The sequence below is a fragment of the Muscardinus avellanarius genome (assembly GCF_963383645.1).
Source record: "Muscardinus avellanarius genome assembly, chromosome: 3".
NCBI classification, from domain to species: Eukaryota; Metazoa; Chordata; class Mammalia; order Rodentia; family Gliridae; genus Muscardinus; species Muscardinus avellanarius.
This window is the reverse complement of record NC_137788.1, coordinates 84,494,142-84,515,122: the sequence shown is the minus strand read 5'-3', so window position 1 is coordinate 84,515,122 and position 20,981 is coordinate 84,494,142. Positions and strand designations below refer to the sequence as shown.

The following is a 20,981-nucleotide window of genomic DNA, read 5'->3' as shown; positions in this document are numbered from 1 at the left end:
AACTCGATTATTTTAATCTTCAAGTGTTTGAATCTTATGTCTCTCAATTGTTCCAAACTTGGACAAGGAAGAGGTTCTTCAAAACCTCAATAGTAGGGGCCACGAGTGTAGCTCAGTGGTAGAGTACTTGCCTAGCATGTGTGAGGCCCTGGGTCTGATTTTCCCCAAAGCAAGCAAGCAAGCATATAAACAAACAACAACAACAAAAAAAAACCTCACTAGCCAAACAACCTCATTAGAGCTCTGTTGCTGTTATATTATCTAACTTCAGGAAGATAAGTACTTAAACCTCTTGGAACTAAGTGTTATCATCTTTTTTTTTTTTTTTTTTTAAAGAAAGAATGGTCTATCTTTCACCAGCTGACTTGTGAAGATATGGTAGTTAATGCATAAAAGGTAACACAGTATACTAGCACATAGGAAAGGCCCAATAAATAATTGTCTTCAGAAGCCACATACTTTGAAGGAAGTGAAAGCAATTTGTGTTGAATACTAAGTTATCTGCTTCGTAGGAGAGTTTCTGATTTTCTCGGAGCCCTGTATGACTTCCCTCTCCAGCCTATAGTGATGCAGCTACACATTTAAGAGCCATTAATTGCTTCTCCCAGAAGGTAGAAGAATTTGGGGTCAGGAAGGGCTTGAGAGTCATTTAAGATGGCAGCTGCTCACTGGGCCTTACCCCAAAGGACTGAGCGGGTGCTAAGGTGCTCTTGGAGAAGATGGTTTCAGGGCCTCGCCTGCTGAGCCCTCCTTGCCCACAGCAGGTGGAAGTAAGGCTCCCAATCCACTGCTTCCAGGAAACCCCACAAAGCCCTGGTCATACATCACCAGCTTCTGAGCCAGGCACCAGAAAACAGTTTGTTTTCTCCCAGACAGTCTGGGGCCTTTGACAAAGAGGTGCCTTCATTCCTTTCTATCTAAAGCCATGGCAGTACCATTTGCCATGAAGCAGCTGGGTGTGGGGATTACCATTGTCTATAAATGAGCCTTAATGCAAACTATCATATTGATGCATGTATGAGTTTCTCTCTAAATCACACACACAAATGGAGCATCTCTCAAGGGCCCTCACCATCAGCTGGCTGCCTGAAAATAGCTCTAAACCAACTGGCAGGGGAGGCAGGCTCCAGAACCACTTCTGCCTTAGAAAGAATGGCCGTTCGGATGCTCTGCTAGGAGGTTACCTATTATGGCAATGTCCCTGCCTGAAAGAACACTCTCTTCTTAAGAACCTTTACATCATCTTCATAATCTAGTTGAGAGAAATTTTGCACTAATCATCACTTTTTCCCCCTGAGATGCACATGCTGTGCTGCAGAGAGGAGAGAAGAGTCACTGGAGATCTGCCCATTGGCTTGGGATGAACCAAAACCTGACATGGAAAAGTCACCGAGCGCTGCTGCTATTGATGCACTGTGAGAAAGAGAGTCATTGAAACAGAGCTCACTGCCAGGATGGGGGAAGAGAAGGCTTTGAGATTGTACAAGTCAAGCCTGCCACAAAGGCTTAGAAGACAGAACAACATTATGTTGACTGAAAAAAAGTCTTAGCTGGCAGAGTAGGTCGGGAGGGGGTCTGCAGGGCAGGGAGGGGAAGGGAAAGTGTCTGTTTCCCAGGAAGCAGCAAGTTTTTTCTCTGCGCTTGATTCCACAAGATTATTCGGGGCCTTTCTGACCAGTATATTTGTTCATCAGGAAGACAGGAAGCCACTGGCATTTCTGTGCAAACGCCAAGAGGCCACCATCAGCGCACTGGCTTGATAGCCCGTATCTAGAAGGATGCCAAAGGAAAGCAGGCTGCATACTTTACGCCCTGCATCGAGGTACAGCTGACTTGCCCTCTCCCCCTTCTCAAGGAAATGTAGCACGAATCCATCTGGCACCAGGCATCCTGTGTGATCACTCAGATAAACAGGGCAGGAAAAGTGCTGGTCAGGACAGTAGTTCCCCCCTGAGATGACCGAGGTGACTGGCATCTCATCCCATTGAGGAGATAGAAAGGAAATAGGCAGATAGGAAAAAGGCCTCGATAGAAAAAAAGGTAATTTCCTGAGTTTCCTGAGGGGCGACAAATACCTGAAATTCCAAAGGCTCAGAGATAAGAAGGACCAGAGCTTCACAAAGCCATCTGTTTACTAATCAACAAACCCAGGAGCCCCTCACCAGCAAGTGTGAAACAAGATTCTTCAAGGATTTGCAAATACCCTATGCAAATCCTGAGAGCCGCTTCCCAGAATTCCCAAAGTCACCCTAACCAAAGAGGTTGCAAACGGTCAGGCCTGTGCCTTAGTCGGATGGCAAATCGGGGCTTTTCCCTTTTGGGACCTCTTCCCCTTTTGGGGAGCTGTTTTCTGTCTCGCAGGTCTTGTTAGACCTGAGAGAAGGCAGAGTGCAACTGCTCTCTGCCTTCTCTCAGCTCACGTGGCCTGGGCTGCTCTCAGGTAGTGACCTGAAGGCCTCTGCTGGACATCAAGGCTGACCAGGGCCCCTAGGGGTGACCTGTACCTCTTTTCTGGCAGATCGCATGGACTCTGGGAGAAAGTAGTTTGCAACTGATGGCACTTGGCTCGGGCGACCGGGTAGTGACCTAAAGGCAACTACTGGACACCAGAAGACCCGACAGCCCAAGTGGTGTTCTGCCTCTTTTCCTATTCTCTTCTGGTAGATCGTGTGGACTCTGGAAGAAAGCAGCCTGCAACTAAAGGCAATTTGGCTTGGGCTGTTCTCAAGTATTGTCCTGAAGGCAGCTGCTGGACCCCAGAGTTCCAGCCCCTTTGGAGGTTTTCATCCACCTTTCCCCATTCCCTGCTGCTTCCAATAAACCTTTTACTCCCCTTCCTGAGGTCTGCGGGTGTCATTCTTCGCTCACTGTAGACAAGAACCCTGTACAGAGATGCTGAGTTTCTTCTCAAGAAACTCCATTTCATCTATGATGAAACCCCAAGTTTCTTCTCAGGTAACCCCCCTTTTCATCTTGGGAGGCTCAGAAGAAACCCCCGTTTCACCATCACCAGTTACTGATGTATGACTGCCTGACAGCATGATCAGCAGAGTCTCTGTGATCAGACACAGAGAGACGGCTCTTCTTGGTCACTCACAGTCTCAGGTTACTCTACAAGATTCTGGAGGCTTGGGGTCAGATTGATATAAAACATCAATGAGCTCTGGGGTAAGGCCCGGCCAGGATTAAGACGCACATGATAAAAAAAAAAAAGGATGCTGTCACTTTGGAACACAACAGGAAAACAAACAGTTCACATTTCTTCCATCTTCCCCATTCTCTTGTCTCAAACAATAAAACAGGGTAGCACCTGTGTGCCCAGCTCTGGGCTAGACGGCCAGGTGAGGGTCAGAGAACTGCACAAGGACTTTGGGGGGTATTTGACCCAACCCCCTCCCTGCCATGAGCCAGTAGGCTCAGTAAGCTTGGATGACTCACTCAAATCACACAAAGAAGGAAGAGGCAAACCCAGACTGCTGTCACACCTAAGGAGTCCTCTTTCCCCAGAGTGTCCCCCCAGGAGGCTGGACAGAAATGGTGATTCTCAAGCTCTCTGGACATCAGTCCTCAGCCCACTTGCTATACCTATTTCTACTTCTGCTGGAAGAAGAAGAAAAGGAATGAAAAAGAAAGCAAGGCTTAAAATGATAGAGCCATAATGAATTAAAAAAAATGAATAAGCAACAGCAATGACTGTAACGGAACAACACAGCCTATTCAAAGCAGCACTGCTCATGCCAACGTGGTCTTTCTCCAGTTTGCAAAAGCCTAGCTCTCAGGCTGTGTACACACATTTACAAACTTGGCAAGGAGGTGTTGCCTCAGTGGCTAGATGCCTTAACAGAAGGATGAGTGTTGGTTCCCAGGAAACTATATCAAACACTACTTTGGATTCCTAAATAGCACATTTTAATAAGCTTTGATAACACACTTCTTTTACTGATTGGCGAATGGCCCTTCATTGTATGCAAAAGGAAAATCTATGAAATTTTGCCATCTTCCTATAAATACTGGGGAAAAAAAGATTTTTCTGGAATGTGCAGGTCAGTGTGGAACCATTAGGTAGGGTGCTGTGGCCACCAGTGGGTTTCACAGTTAAAGGAACACTAACTAGAATCAACATCAGAGCTGAGACAGATCCTGTGTATACTGAGGACACATTTTCCTGAGGATCTGTGGCATGCCTTCTTACCCTGGGTGAGCCTGCACAGTGCCATGGGGACTTCTCAGACAGGCCTTCTGACCTGTGAGTGTATGGTTCCTAGCTCACCATCCTCAATGGCTCTGCACACTTCCTCTCCTCCACAAGCCTGCCGCTGGCAAGACTTGCTCCACCAGCAAAAGAGCTTGCTTGGCCCCTGGCTTGAAAGGGTGCTAAAGAGTATAGCCCCTGATGGTGGTCCTGTGTCCTACTGCTGGTAGAAAAACACATCATGGTTAAGAGCTTGCTGCCTGAGGCCAAACAGACTTGGATTCAACTCCTGCCTCTGCTACTAACTAGGTGCCTTCCCTAAGCCTCAGTTTCCTTATCTGTAATTGGAGATATTATCTGTATAATGTAGAAAAAGTGCTTAGACTATAATTGGCAGCTGAGTTAAGTGCCAACAGCCCACAGCTAGCGTTGTTTTATTTACTGGCTTCTGATCTCCAGAGGGTGCTGTATACTCAGGGCCAACCCCTTCTATAATGTTTTCCCCAATTATTGAGTCAAAGGACCTCCTTAAACTATCTAGGGCCTCCTTTTCTGAATGTCTACAGAAAAGTCTTCATTCCAGCATTTAAACATGTGCTTTTATGAACTGTTACTGAAGTGTCTCATCAATATACCCCTTACTGGACGTTCTTCACCTCAAGGGCCTGGACTATGCTTTATACACACTCTGAATCCCTATCAACTGTACCCTCTGTTATGCCCAGACTCAAATGGTTGCATAGGACTTAAATAAACAAATAGTTGTCATATAAATGAGTGTGTGAAATGGCATATTTTTTCTAGTGATTCACATATTTGTTATTATTTTCTTATTTATTTATTTATGTGGTACTGGGGATGGAACTCAGGGGCAGTCTACCTCCAAGCTACACCCCTAGCCTTATTTTTTATTCTTTATTTTAAAACAGGATCTCACTAAGTTGTGGGGGACCTCATTAAGTAGCTGAGGCTGGCCATGGACCTGTGATCCTTCTGTCTCAAGCCTCCCAAGTACTGGGATTACAAGCGTGTGCCCCCATACCCAGCTCCACATTTGGTATTTATGATGTAGAGAGAAGTAAATGAGACGTGAAGAGAGTCAGGGTTTGTTTCCTGTTCTGTACGTGAGTTACTGCGCAGGCCTGAGCCAGGTGTCTACAGAATGCAGCAACTGCTACCTGCCTCCCTCCCAGGACTCAGTGAAGATGGATGAGGCTTTTAGGAGTAGCGGGGAAACACAGCCGGCTCCTTGGTGTTAAAGAGAGGAATCTTGGTGCAGAGGGCGATGAATACATCTTGTTCTCTTGTAGCATTTCTAGTTCCCATTTCATAAAGGGAGAAAAATAAAGCAGGCCTTACTCCCTCCCCCACCTTTTTTTTGGATGACGGGATTTGAACCCAGGGACATTCTACATCTGAGTTACACCTCTATCCCTTTTTATTTTTTAATTTTGAAAGGGGTCTCACTAAATTACTGAGTCTGGCTTCAAAACTGTGATCCTCCTGTCTTAGGCTTTCAAGTATTGGAGTTACAGGCACTCCACCAGGCCTGGCTAAGCCTTGGCCCTCTTATATCTGGTTTCTAGACACAGACATTCCTGAATCCCCATAGTAACTCATTTCATTGCCAAAACATTTCTCAAAAGGCTAATCTAAATTTCTTTTCTAGCCTGGCATGGTGGCGCACGCTTGTAATCAGAGCATTCAGGAGGCTGAGACAGGAGGATCACGGTCCACAGACAGCCTCGGCTACTTAGTGAGGCCCTTTGCAACTTAGTGAGACCCTGTTTCAAAATAAAGAATAGAAAATAGGGCTGGGGTATGCCTTGGAGATAGAATGCCCCTGGGCTCCATCATCTCCAGTACTGGGTGGGGGGGAGTTCTTTTCTCACTTTAAGTGCACTCTTCTTTGTCTACGGCCAGATGAGACCAAGGATAGTTCTGATTACCATTTTATAGTCATCCTCTTTTCTCTGTACACATGTTGACTTCACTGTGCTTCCAGCAGTCACTTTAGACAGAAGGTGACCCCGCCCTCCATCATTATTTCAATCTCTTTTGCATTCTTCCTCCACCTCCTAAGCCTCAGGCACCCTGCAGCTCACTTCAGGGGTCACTGCCCAGTGTGCAGCCATTATCCAACACCATAACACCCGACAGCTGCCGTAGGCCATGGCCTGGTGCACAGGCACCATCTGCACTGCTATCATTACAGGGTCTGGACCACATGGAGCTTTGCACTGGGCATGGTGGCACATATTTATAATCCTGCTACTTGGGAGGCTGAGACAGGAGGATCACAAGTTCGAGTCCAGCCTCAGCAATTTAGTGGGACCCACTGCAGCTTAGGAAGACCCTATTTCAAAATAAAAAATAAAAAGGGCTGAGCCGGGCGTGGTGGCGCACAATTGTAATCCCCGCGCTTGGGAGGCTGAGACAGGAGGATGGCACAGGTTTGAAGCCAGCCTCAGCTACTTAGTGAGGCTCTCAGCAACTTAGTGAGATCATGTTTCCAAATAAAGTATAAAAATAGGTCTGGGAGTATAGCCAGGAGGTAGAAAGCCTCTGGGTTCCACCCCAAGTACCACCACCACCAAAAAAGGGGGGGGGGCTGGTAGAAAAGGAAGAAGAGAGTAGCTTTGCCTTTCTGTGGCTCAAGGGCGATTATCCCCATTGTATATCTGTTATAGAGATTCATCACTTTTTCAAAAATAATTATAGTTGATTAGTATAAACACTACTTCTGACCTTAGAAACACTTTGAACTCCCAAGGGAAAAGGGCCTAACTACATATAAAGAGGTGAAATTTCAGAATGCAAAAAAATATATCCCTGAGGACAAGAGGGTGGGAGAATAAATGTGAACATGGTAGGAGACAGTGGTTTTCAAATGTGTTTAGCCACAGAGTCCTGTGTTCAGATGGACCCTTCAGGGGCTTCCCATCCTAAGCTGGTAAGAGTGGAGCCAGTCTGGCTAAAAGGCAGGGCAGGGCGAGGCGGTAGGGAGCCAGCATCCTCTCTTTCTCTCCTCCTGACGTTTTGGTGTCCACAAGACCCTCGAAGAGCTTCTGCCTCCCAAAGGGCACTTTGAAAACCATGAGTGAGTGATGAAGAAAAGCCTAGAACTTTACAGAACAGTGAGGAGGGGTCGGCTCCAGCTTGCAGTCAGAGGACCATACAGCTGACATATTTGGGTCAGTGGTCTCATAGCTTTTTCTTTTCTTTTCTTTGGTCTACTTATGTGTTTCTTAGTCTTGACTTCTCATGCAAATGTATCTCACAATAGTTAATATGTTTTTGCAATGCATCTCACTTATTTTTATGGAGTAAGATGCTGTCTGGATCCACGCACGCATGCACATGGTTCTAAGAGCCTCGCAACATCTCGCCCCACAACAAATGTGTTCTTAGGGTCTGGTTTGATCTGCTCCGCAACCCACCATTCTGAAAGGTGCTGTGGTGTTTTATTGTGATTTATATATGCTGGCTTATATTGGCAATCTAAATGAAAACTAAGTACGCCTTAAAAATGTGCTCCAAGATTCTTAAGAAGAGCCCTAAAAATAGAGCTTTACTAAAAGAAGGCTATGCTTTCCCTGAATAATGAAAGGTATTCTGAATACCACTTATAAGACATAAACATGGATGGTCTAATTAGTCCCTTTACTTCTAATGGTACATTTATTAGGAAGATGGGTGTAATAAGAAGTACTATTATTATAATCTTTAAGTGAGATTTCTGTGAACAATTAAATTTTAAAACAGCCTGCTGTCTTACAAAAAAAAAACTGCTTTGTGTAAATTTGACTAAGGCTCATTAAACCTTCTAAGTTATCTCCTGAAAAATAAAACATATATTTAAATTTCCATCAATGTGAAAGATTAAGGAAAGAAAAAATATAAAGCTCAAAGAATTGCAACATATCATTTTATGATTTTTAAAGGAATATTTATAGCATGAAAGGGAAAGAAAAGGCTGGTGAAAAATATACAAATTAGGGAGTCAGTTCTTTTCCTAGTTCAGGAAATTATAGTTCTGGGAGAAGACAATGAAAACAAGTTCTTAGTTGATACGTATTCACTGTGCTAGGGTTTCAAAAGACTCCTTCCCCTTAATGTTTTAGAAAAAAGAAACACCTTTTTTTTTTTTTAAATTTGAAGAATAGCTTTAATAGCCTACGCTTCCATGGTAGGAGTCTGCAAACTACAGCCCAGTGGCTGATCTCTCAGACGACTGGCTTTCTTCTGATTAGGGCTAAGAATGACTCTTACCATTTTACATGGTTGGAAAAAAAATAAAAAGAAGAAGAATATCGCTTGCCACATGAATACCACATGAAATTGAAACTTCAGCATCTATCAATCAGTAGAGTTTTGTTGGAACACAGCCATGTCTGGTCTGTAGCAATAACAGAATTAAGTGGTTTCAATAGAGACTGTGTGGCCCAAAGGTCTAAAATATTTACACAACATGGCCTTTTATAAACAAGTTTGCCCACCCTGACTTAAGAGATGGAGACCACCTCTGGACTCCTCTGTGGGTTCCTAGGGTGAAGGATAGGACACGTACCTGGTTGAGATGGCTCAGGTATCTGGCAAGACAGCATAAACAGGAGTCGCAGCAGCTGAACGCACCCTTGGACCATGCACTGCCCCGCTAGGATCAGGTCCAGATCATGGGCACAGAGAGGAAGCAAAGGAAAGGAGTGAGCAGGCAGTTTCTGGGGAGACATTCTTTGTTTCCATTTTATAAATGTATGCACTTGAGACAACATCAGAGCAGTCTTCTTTAGTATGAGAGAAGTTCTATTTTGTACATTACTACTGATGAGCTAAGTTCCTCTCCTAGACTTACCTGTTATGGCTGCTGTTAACTCTAGAAGAAAAGGGGAAAAGTCCGTACTCAATAGCAAAGGAAAAGCAGACCTACTGGTTCCAATAAAAAGAACCCCTCTCCCTTCTCCATCTGCCCCGAAGCATCTCAAATGGCACGCTTAACTTTTTGAATTCAAAGTTCATGTGCACGAAAATTTCATATCCCAGGGACAAAACAAGTACTATGCTGTAGATATGAGTTATATGCCCATGTAAATAAAGAATCAAGTTGAATTCTGAGAGAAATAATTTCTATCGTGAAACCTGTAGGACTCAAGTTTGTGTAATATAACAACAATATTATATTTTGAAATATAACAATGTGAATTTGTGCATAACTCCACAATGAATAATTGAATGAACTGCCTGGGGTCGGGGTGACTGACTGTGTGTTAGGAGCCACGGCCCAGCACACAAAGAGCCCTGCTAACAAGCCTGAAATAGCCTACTGCGAGGACCCCAGGAATAACTCTGCCTTATATGGACATTTTCTTGTTCCAGTGTTAATTCAATTGGATGAAACTTGATCTGGAAACTTTTCAGCCTGGCTGCAGTTGTGAATGAGCCTCTTTTAACATAGGAAAGATTATACAGTTGCTGTGTGAAATGTTTAAACTCTCGACAAGGTACTGGGCTGAGGAAGGCTTCCTATTTGTTTTTTTTTTTTTTTTTTTTACATAAGAGAGGACATATTTCCCCGAAAATGACATCATTAGAAGAGAGTTTGGCCCCTTGCTCCTTAAGGGATCTAGGGTCTGATACATAAGCTTGAGACCTCAGTTAGACAAACTTTGGGGTTTCCACTGACTTTTAGGTTTATGGAAGCTGCTTCCCAAAAAGTTTGAGATACTTTGCTTGAGAAGGGAGAGCAAGCTTCCAGCTGCTCACTTACTTAGGATTATCTATTACTAATGCATTCGTAAGTTGACATAGCCTTAGTGATAGAAACACAAATATATATCGATATATAAATACATGTAAAGTATGGACACACAGCTAGAATGTATGAACATAATTGTATATGTATTTATATATGTACATAATATACACACAAATGTATATTTGGGGTTTCCACTGACACATGGATAATATACACAAATGTATACATATATAAATATGTATGCACAATACATATTTTTAAAATAAAAAGCTGTTCTATTTTTTGAGAAACCCTTCTTCATGTTTCTTGAAATATAAAAGTGAGAAGTAGCCGGGCATGGTGGCGCACGCTTGTAATCCCTGCGCTTGGGAGGCTGAGACAGGAGGATCACACAGGTTTGAAGCCAGCCTCAGCTACTTAGTGAGGCTCTCAGCAACTTAGTGAGATCCCGTTTCCAAATAAAATATAAAATAGGTCTGGGAGTGTATCCCAGAGGTAGAAAGCCCCTGGGTTCCACCCCCAGTAACACACACACACACACAGTAAGAATAAATAAATAAATAAATTTAAAGAGTGAAAAGTAAATGGATTTGCCCTGGGTCTGGAAATGCCTCTCAAGTCACAGAACTTAGCCAGGCAAGACTGTAATAGAAATAAGAAAAAATATGTTACAATCAGGGACAACTGCTTAGCATGCATTTCAAAATGAAGAAAGCCAGACAATTTTACGTGAAATTCAACCATTCTTTCTAACTAATAGACTAACCTTAAGTCTTGAGTATAAATTTAAAAATATTAACAACTCAGATTTCTGTTTAAAAGAACAAATAAAGATAACCCTAAATTATAATATGAACCCACATGTAAAATTTCCCCAATATACTAAGGACATGTAACTATCTATACTCAAAAGGTAGGAACCAGGTAGGTTTGGAAACTGACCAAATCAGACCCTGAGGTGGGAAATGGGGGAGAAATTCACATTGTGTGAGAACAGAAAAGCTGGGAAAAGTCCAACCTTCCCTTATGCAGCAGGCCAGAAATACCATGAGAACAGCTGTTTTCCTGGTATTCTGGTTTCCACTGGCATTCATACCCAAATGGGCACGAAATAAAAACCAGGGAGGAGAAAGCCCCAGCACAAAAGCCTCACAGTGCTCTGGCCTTTGAATTGAGATGTAGGTCAGCTTGTCCATTTCTCACTCTCAAGTGTGTGTGTGTGTGTGTGTGTGTGTGTGTGTATGTGTGTGCATTCCCCCCCACACACTCATTTGACACTGCTCCCCCTCCCCTTCATTTCCTCCTCACAAGCACCAGTAACTTCCCATGAAAATACACAGGCAGGGAATAAATATTATTCCTATAATATAAAGTATTCTCTTACTTAAAAAATAATAAAGCATATTAAGCCAGGTAGCACACGCCTGTAATCCTAGTACTGGGGAGGTTGAGACAGGAGGACCGCTGGTTGGAGGCCAGCCTTAGCAATTTAGTGAGACCCTCCGAAACTTATGGAGACTCAGTTTAATCCCCAGTAGCAAAAAAACAAAAAGCATGATAAATATTCACCAAACTCGTTTAAATTTCACCTTCAGAATTCATTTATTTTAGCATTTATTTATTTTATTTTGTTTTATTTTATTTTTTGGTGGTACTGGGTGTGGAACCAGTACCACCAGGGGCTTTCTACCTCCGGGCTATACTCCCAGACCTATTTTATATTTTATTTGGAAACAGGGTCTCACTAAGTTGCTGAGAGCTTCTCTAAGTAGCTGCGGCTGGCTTTCGAACCTGTGCGATCCTCCTGTCTCAGCCTCCCAAGTGCAGGGATTACAAGCCTGTGCCACCACGCCCGGCTATTTTAGCATTTAAATAAGAAGAAAAACCACTCACTCAGAGCTATTCCGTCCAGCCCACCTCCACCACTCCTGTAGGGGAAAACCCACAAAAAAGTCTGTACACAAAGCAGAGACTGGGGAGAGGGCACAGGGCCGCTGTCACAGGTCACATTCCTGTCCGGGGTAGTTTTCCAGCACTTAGCTACTGTGGGCACAGGTGCAGTCTTACCTTTTCTTTCAGAGTGTTATGAATGTATAGGAGAATTACTCTCGGGATCCTCATCACAGTGATTAAAAATGACCCTTTCACCACCGTTCCTTGATGGTAGCAGAAAAGAATGGAGAGAGACGACAGGATTGGACGGTCAGGAGGGTCATTTTTATTTCTGAGAATAGGAGAAAAGGGCATTTTCAAATTACTGTTCCAAAGCAATTAAAAATGTCTCTCTGTTCAAATCCATGGTGCTAGCAACGCACAAAGCAGGGTGCAGCAAGCATTTGGCAAAATGTGGATACTCCTTGGTGGCTAGGGTGACGCTCTGTCTTGGACTAATTTAGTATTTTCTTTCAGCTGCACTCAAAGCTACAAACAAGTATAAAACAGAAAAAACAACAACAGCCCTGTAAATACTGATGAGTTAAAATGAATGCTTCCCTCTATACAGCGCCTACTCCTCCACAAACTCTTCCAGTTTCAGAAGTTTAATTCTGTCAGTCTCCATGGTTTAAATGACACACAAGCATACATAAATATTACCATCATTAGCTTGGCATTAAAATCACCACCAAAGCACATGACCAGGTACCGGGCCAGCAGGGTACCAGTGGGCACAAGTTGAAAGGGATAGGACACCCAGCTACGGTTGTTTGGCTTCTGTGCAGCTCTGGACTCCTGAACCCCAGCTGGTTTCTCCTCTGTTCATTAAAGGTCACTTCAGTGTGAATCATTTACGGGACTTGTCATGACACAGATCCCAAGAATGTGTCCAATTCGGTTTCATATGCAGGGAAAAGTGTGAAAAAGAACAGAATGAGTGCCCTCTGCCCCCTGCCCCAAACTTGGAACACAGAACAAAGGCGGAGGACCGATGCAAACCCTCGGGTGACCTTCTGAATCCCCGTGGATGCCAATTCTAGAAAACGAGCCCCTTTCTCAGAAGCAGCTTTGTGGATTTTAAGGGAAGCTTGCTCTCTTCAGAGATGACTCTACAACTTGCCCTGGTTGCTAATAAACCACTAAGAATTAAGATTTTGACAACAGCCTGGATTTGGAGGGAGGGAAAGGACCACAGCCAGACGTGTTTCAAGAGCTGGCCACGGCTGCCTTGTTACTTAAATCACCAGGGAAGAAAACGAGAACATGACAGTAGTATTGGGAACAGAAGAACTGCAACCCAGTGGCCCGCAAAAAGGTGTCTGTGTTTCAATCCAATGTTATTTAAAAATGGAGAGACCAGGGACACTGTAGCTGATAGGAATTCATTTTGATCTGATAAACTACAGGAAGAGCACAGGCCAGGAAAATATGACACATTTTTTCCCTTTCCTCGCTGGTTTTTTTTTTTTTTTTTGAGGAAGAATGTTTACTTTTCCATTGAGATTTATGTGCTTTAAAACTCATTATGGTGCTTAAGAGATGGGGAGGCAGAGGAAAGAGGACACCTGCTTCCCATCTGGTGGGGAGACAGATGACTCCCAGGCCACCGTGGACGGGAGCCCTGGGGTCTGCTCCTACAGGTGTGGCCGTCCCCCAGGCACGGAGACCTTCCCTCTATATAGCAGCTACTTCATTGCGGCGGGATGAACCGTTTCAGGCAGGGGGGTTTCTGTAACTGCCTCAACTTCCCTAGTCTATGACACACCCTAGTTACAACTCTAGGCTCAGCAGGGCTTGGCTGGAAGAAGGTACAGAAGTTCCAGAGGCTGGGTTATCACAGGAGAGCAGAGGGAACTTAAAAAGAAGGCCTTTTCAACCCAAGCCAGCATTCAGAGCCAGGAGTCACTCAATACCAGCCTTCAAAATTAGAAATAGCCCAGCAGGAAAAAAAGAAAGGAAGGAAGGAAGGAAGGAAGGAAGGAAGGAAGGAAGGAAGGAAGGAAGAAAGGAAGAAAGAAAGGAAGAAAGAAAGGGCTAAGTGGAGTGTCTTTGAAACTGCCACCTTATCAGACCCCCCCCCTTTTTTTTTTTGAGGTACTGGGGAATTGAACCCAGGGGCATTTTATCTCTAAGCTATACTGCCTTCAGGGATATCTGATTGCGCAGAGTGAGGCTTGAAGTAGTACTGAGCTCTGGACTTAAGTGTCTTTTGAAAACTGGGCATACTGGGCAACTCACTGGTGAGTTTAGTAGGAGGGCTGGGAGGACCAGGGGCTCCGGGGACACCTGTGTGTTGAGCACCTTCTGACTGGGCCACATCCACCCCAATCCTGTGGCAGAGGCAGTAAGGAAGACGCAGCAGTGTTAGAGGCCAAGGTAACCCTGGTCAGGCCCCTGAAGCCCAGCTTCTCTCTTATTTAAACTCATGGCTGCCCAAGTGCTAAAAATGCCCCGCCCATTCAATGGAGCCAGATCAGAACGTCGCATCAGTCCAAGCTGCCGGGCACTGGGATGAATGGTCCCACCCACCCAAGTGCTATGACCCCAGGTCATGTTACATCAGTACTCTTTGTTGACTTCCAGAACTACTGGACAGTACAGAGCATAAGGCCAAGCAAGCAATGGCAGGGTAATCAGAACAAGTTTTAATTCTAGTTAGATGCAGCCTAGTACTTACTAAAAACTCTTCAAACATTCTAGAAAATGGATTTTGTACTGCGGCTTCTGGACAGAGTGTGGGCTGCACAGGTAGGCTGCCTCCTGTGCAAAGCTGGTACGGAGTGAGAGAGAACTGTCTGGCCTGGGCAAAGAGCGCGTCTTTCCCTGCTGTTTCTTCCAGCAAAGGCACTGCAAGAGGGGGTTGGGGGGCTGGGAGGAGGGAGTAAAGTTCATCTCTCTAATCCTTCATCAAATAGAAATTGCCTGTATTACAAAGAACAAGAGTCTTTCTCTGTCCCGGGTAACTCTTGTTAGAATTAGGAAATTCATCTGTCTCTACTGAAATTCTCCAGGTTCTGCTGCGGATCCATTTCCTCATCTCCTCGCATCTTCACCAGCAGATTCAGAACAGCTGGAAACCATCTTTTGTACATTTGAAAGTGATGATGAAGTCATGCCTCCAGCATCCCTTCTCCAAGCTGAACAGTACTGGCTCCTTCCACCTCCTCCTCCCCCCTCCTCTTTCTCTTCTTCCTCCTCCTCCTCCCTCCTCCTCCTCCTTGGTCCTCCTCCGTCCTCCTCCTCCCTTCTCCTCCTCCCTCCTCTTCCTCCTTGCACTAGGGATTGAACCCAGGGCCCTGCACATGCTAGGTAAGTATTCTAGCACTGAGTTACACCTCCAGCCCTTTTTATTTTATTTTGAGATAGTATCTTGCTAAGTTGCCCAGGTTGGTCTTGAACTTGCCGTTCTTCTTGGCTCAGCCTTCCCAGCAGCTGGATTATAGGTGTATGCCACCTTACCTGGCCCTAAACAGCATCTTATGGCTCTCCACTGACCTCTTTTCAAGCAAATGGTTGTAGAAGGTAAATTTTACAGGTTGCCATACATTGGTGCTTGGTGATCTCTGTATAATCTCTTCAGCTCTGTTAGCATTTAATGAAAGTCAGATATAAATGCACTTTGGCCATATTTAATTCTCACCCTTCATGCTTGGCATTAAGGAACTATAAACTTGAGATAAAGAAAGAGCTTGAGATTTCGAAAGCAGGAGGACAGCCCAAAAGAAAGTTGGACTTTAATAAATGAAACAGTAGTGCTAAAAATAAATCACCATGCATTTCATTTTAAATTAATTTATTTTACCAAGTAATAGGTAAATAATTTTTTTGGTGGGGGAATTAACCAGGGTTACTCTATCTCCAAGATACATCCCCAGCCCTATTTTTTTTTTTTTATTTTGAAATAGGGTCTCACTAAGTTACTGAAGCTGGCCTTGGACCTATGATACTCCTGTCTTGGCCTCCCAAGTGCCTGGCAGTAAAAACAAAAACAAAACAGGTGGGCTTAATAGAAAAGGCAGCAGTTTTAGTTTTAGTTTTAGTTTTAGTTTTAGTTTTGGTGGTACTGGGGATGGAACCCTTCTACCTTGGGCTACACTCCCAGACCTATTTTATATTTTATTTGGAAACAGGGTCTCTTAAGCCAGAGAGGCTGGCTTTGAATCAGCATGATCCTCCTGTCTCCGCCTCCCAAGCGCGGGGATTACAAGCGTGCGCCACCACGCCCAGCAAGGCAGCAGTTTTTTTTCATGCATCCTTAATTTGGCTATTTCTTCTGGAAGTCACCTCCATACTTTAAAATTATATATTCTTAGCCAGATGTGGTGGCACATGCTTATTATCCCCACGCTTGGGAGGCTGAGACAGGAGGATCACATGGGTTTGAAGCCAGCCTCAGCTACTTAGTGAGGCTCTCAGCAACTTAGTGAGACCCTGTTTCCAAATAAAATATAAAAAAGGTCTGGGAGTATAGCCCGGAGGTAGAAAGCCTCTGGGTTCTACCCCCAGTACCAAAAAAAATTAATTAATTAAATAAATTTTAAAAATTATATATTCTTGCTGCTCTTTCTTGATTTTTCTTTTCTCCCTTCCCCCTTTTTCCTTTCTCTCTCTCTCTCTCTTTTTCTTCCTACCTTTTTTGGCGCTGGGCATTGAGCCCAGGGCCTTGAGCATGCCAGGCACACACTATACCGCTGAACTCTATACACGATCCCTCTCAATTTTTCAGCTTCAAGATTTCCCACTAGAGAATATTTGGTTTTCATTTCTCTCCTTCAGCTTACACCACACCACCCTCTCAACACACTCATTTTCTCATGCCCTCTTTTCCCCAGATAATGATATTGAAATTTTTAGTTAATGCTTAGCATTTACACTACTAGAACATAAATAATATGCATGGTGAATAATATTCAAAACAGATCCAAGTGGCACATCCCAATTATGTTTCCTTTCTGGTATAACTTCCGTTTCTTTTTTTTTTTTTTCTCTCCTGGGGTCTATCACATTTGTAATCCACTTTGTTTCTCATGAGCTTCCCTAAATAAATGCATCATCAAAGTGTCAACTGTTTCCCAACCTGCCTGAGCACACGTGGTCATGTCTTGGAGTCGGCCCTCCAGGAGCCCACAGCCTTTCAGTGCCCTCTTGGACTGGATTATTATTATTTTTTTCTTTTTTGTTCGCCTGCTATATAGCTACCTTCCTAGGAATTCCCTTCTTTTCTGTGCTGCTGCCCTTTTCCCTGGCTCACTCATGAGCTTCAGTGGGGACTGTTAAGTTGGGTCCTGCACTCATGTGACTTTGTGTCACATGACCTCTGCAGGGCAAGGGAGGGGCTGAAACCCCCGCGAGAATTGGGCGTTCCCGCGAGTAAAACCCCCATCTCGCGAGATGCATGCCTTGAAAAGGAGAGCCCGCGTCCTCAAGCTTCGGACAGGCGCACGGGCCCCACGGTGCCTCGCCCTGATCCCCGGGAGAGCCGTGCAATTAAAACTTTACATGCCACGTGTACCGGACCTCTCTCGTGTTTTTCACACTCCGCCGTACTCACTTATTTTTATTTTACTCGCATTTAATTTTTTATTTTACTTATCAGGGACCATATTCTCCTTTACCCTTGACGAATGATGGGGAGAGGTATAGGATTCTAGGTTGGGAATCGCCTCTCGCCTTTTGACAGCCTTGCTCCTCTGTTCTCCTAGTTTAAGTCGCTCTTGAAAGTCAGATCCTATTCTGGTTCTCGATCCTCTCTGTGACCTTCTTTTCCTTTGAGACATTTCTGAGATCTTCTCTTTACTTATGTTCTTAGTCCTGGGAGAATTTCTTTAATGGTTGCCTCCGTTTTTAGTTGGGTGTGGTGGTGCACACTAGTTCTTAGGAAGCTGAGACGGGAGGATTGCAGGTTTGAGGATTGCAGGTTTGTGGGCAGCCTCAGCTACTTAGCGAGGCCCTCCGTAACTTTGTAAGACCTTGTTTCAAAACGAAGAATAAAAGTTAGGGCTGGAGTGTAGCTCAGAGTTAGGATACCTCTGGGCTCCATCTCAAGTACCACAAAAGAAAGAAAGAAAGAAAGAAAGAAAGAAAGAAAGAAAGAAAGAAAGAAAGAAAGAAGAAAGAAGAAAAGAAAATGAAAATGAAAAAGGAGGAAATTTTTTTTCTTGTACTAGAGGATTGAACCCAGAAATAGTATACATTTGAGCTAAACCCCAGGCCCTTTTTAAACTTTGTTTTTTTAAAGGGTCTTGTTAAGCAGCTGGGACTGGCCTCCAACCTGCAGTCCTCCTGTATCAGCCTCCCAAGTCTTGGGATTACAGGTGTGTGCCATCAGACCTAACTATAATCTTTTTATTTTTTTATTTTATTTTTTTTGCGGTACTGGGGATGGAACCCAGGGGTCTTCTACCTTGAGCTACACCCCAGCCCCATTTTTATTATTTATTGTGAAACAGGGTCTCACTAAGTTGTGGAGGGCCTCACTAAATAGCCGAGGCTGGCTGCGAACCTGCAATTCTCCTGTCTCAGCTTCCTCAGTACTGGGATTACAGGCATGCGCCACCACGCCCGGCTCATCTTTTCCTTAAAACAATTCATCTACTGTTGTTCTCTGTTTCTGGAACTTATATTCATCAGATTTAGGTCTCCTACACAACAAATATTTTACCCTTGTCCCCTGTTTTCCACTTTTGTGATTCTTATGCCACTTTCTGGAAGCGTCCTTTAGCTTTACATTCTAATCATTCAATAGAAATTTCTTACTTCTGCAATTTTAATTATTAAGGGGTCTTTCTTGCTCTGTCACTATTCCTTTTTCTGTAGGAAGTTTTTTAATAGATACTTTTTTACTCTATTAAAAAACTTTGGGGCTTTGGGGGTAGTTTTCTCTAGTAACCTGTATTATGTCTGTTTTCCCTAAACCTCTCTTGTTCATTTTGTCCATTTTTCTTTCTCTCTCTCTCTCTCTCTCTCTCTCTCTCTCTCTCTCTCTCTCTCAGCAGAATTGGGGATTGAACCCTGGAGCATTCTACCTCTGAGTTATACCCTCAGCCCTATTTTTTATTCTTTATTTTGAAACAGGGTCTCACAAAGTTGTGGAGGGCCTCACTAAGTAGCTGAGGTTGGCCTTGAAATTGCAATTCTCCTGTCTCAGCCTCTCAAGTACTGGGGTTACCAGTGTGTGCCGCCATGTCTGCCTTATTTTGTTCATTTTGATTTACTTCACTAGTAGTTTACATCAGATGTTTAACAATCACTGGTGAACGGTTCACATTTAAGAATGACTGGGTTGCCGGGCGTGGTGGCACATACTTGTAATCCCAGCGCTTGGGAGGCTGAGACAGGAGGATCGCACAGGTTTGAAGCCAGCTTCAGCTACTTAGTGAGGCTCTCAGCAACTCAGTGAGACCCTGTTTCCAAAAAAAAGTATAAAATAGGCCTGGGAGTATAACCTGGAGGTAGAAAAGCCCCTGGGTTCCACCCCCAGTACCACAAAAAATAAATAAATAAATAAAAGTGCTGGTCGCTCCATGTGAGGAGTGTGGCTTGTGGTCCAGAGCCTCCCCTGGGGTTAGGAGGCAGGAAGTCCACCCTAGAGCACTAGCTGTAACCCTTTGCTCGGGTTAGGTAGTTTCTCCAGAGAATTCTCCTTGCCTCCTCTTAGGGGATCAACCTGGCAGCCAACACCCAGGGAGCTGAGTTGTGATATCAGGGTGTTGGGGGGGTCCTCACTATTCAGTATGTAGATTTTCACTCATTTCTTCTGCTTCTTTACAGAGCCTCACCCCCAGCCTCAGCTGTGCCAGATCCCCAAAGTCTAAGCCCTCTCTGGTTTATCTCTCTAGAGAGCAGAGGTCTTTTTTTTTTTCTTTTTTTTTTTTTCAGTAATGGGGATGGAACCCCCAGGGGCATTCTACCTCTGAGCTACACCCCCGGCCCTACTTTTTATTCTTTATTTTGAAGCAGGGTCTCACTGAGTTGCAAAGTGCCTCATTAAGTAGATGAGGCTGTTCCCGAACCATGATCCTCCTGTCTCAGCCTCCCAAATGCTGGGATTACAAGTGTCCGCCAGCAGAGGTCTTTTAAGGAGGAGGGGGTCTAACTGTTCCTTAGAAAGCCATGCAGCTGATCTGGGGAATTATATTTCATACTAGAATTCATGAGCCTGTCTCGATGTCTGTGACTCAGTGGTCCTCATCCTGTAAGTGCCTCCTCCAGGGCCAGCACGTTGAGTGTGTGTGTGTGTGGGGGGCCTTCTCTGCTCTTTCCAGGATGGCCGTTCACTGCTAGGCAGGCCCATTTTGGCTCCACCATTTGGCTGAGGCTTCTTACCTGTTGCTTTTCTGTTCCTTACTCTGCTTATGTGTTTCTGCCTTTTCATTCTTTTCAGATTTTCTTTCTTTCTTTTTTTTTTTTTTTTTTTTTTTGGTGGGGGAGGTGGAGACAGGGGAAAGGTTAAGAGATAAATGTACATGCACTGCTAGAACTCCTCTTCGAAGCCCTCAGGGACTCGCTTTGGTTTTGTTATTCTAAGATAACACACAATCTCCTCTGTCAGCTGAATGTTACCTGCTGGCCAAAGTAGCTAGAAGGATCTTTGCCCCCAGATTCCCAAACAAGCACCCCCCACCCCCAGCTCCTGGGAGGTCAGTGCCAAAAGCAACAGGCCCTCTGTGCTCTCCAGAGCATAATGATGGGGCTCCCAGACGGCACCACTGCATTAAAACCCCACAGTGCTCCTTAGTGTCAGGAGGTAACTGCTCACAGCATGAATCATCCCTGGTTGACTTTCTTACCCCAGGAAAATTCATGTTTATCTTCTCATTTAGCCTGAGAGATAAGAGGAGGAGCAGCCGTGTGGGGGAGTAAACTTCCTGTTCAGAGTCCAACCCTGCCATTGCCCTAGGCCTGTCCTTCTGGCTGCAGGCTGAGCACCCCAGGGAGAGTCACACAGAGCGCAAAGGCTGCAGGTGTGTGTGTGAGGGGGGCATGTGTGTCCTTGACTATTTTCATGAGGTAATGGGCTATAAATGCAGAGGCAAGTAATTTATTCACTAGTCTCAACTATCTCGACATGAATTAGAGTTCATAGTGACACAGGATTCC

The 20,981-nt window shown here is 44.4% G+C and overlaps 1 protein-coding gene across 1 annotated transcript in view; it reads right to left on the bottom strand.

The window, feature by feature from the left end:
* The window catches only part of SLC44A3 (solute carrier family 44 member 3), a gene marked incomplete at both ends in the record, with an annotated part of 91,868 nt that overhangs the window by 22,573 nt on the left and 48,314 nt on the right, over positions 1-20,981 (bottom strand). Inside the window, 2 exons of the mRNA XM_080692291.1 lie at positions 8,763-8,849; positions 12,015-12,171. Of these exons, the coding sequence (XP_080548417.1) occupies positions 8,763-8,849; positions 12,015-12,171 (244 nt within the window). The remainder of the gene's footprint in view (positions 1-8,762; positions 8,850-12,014; positions 12,172-20,981) is intronic.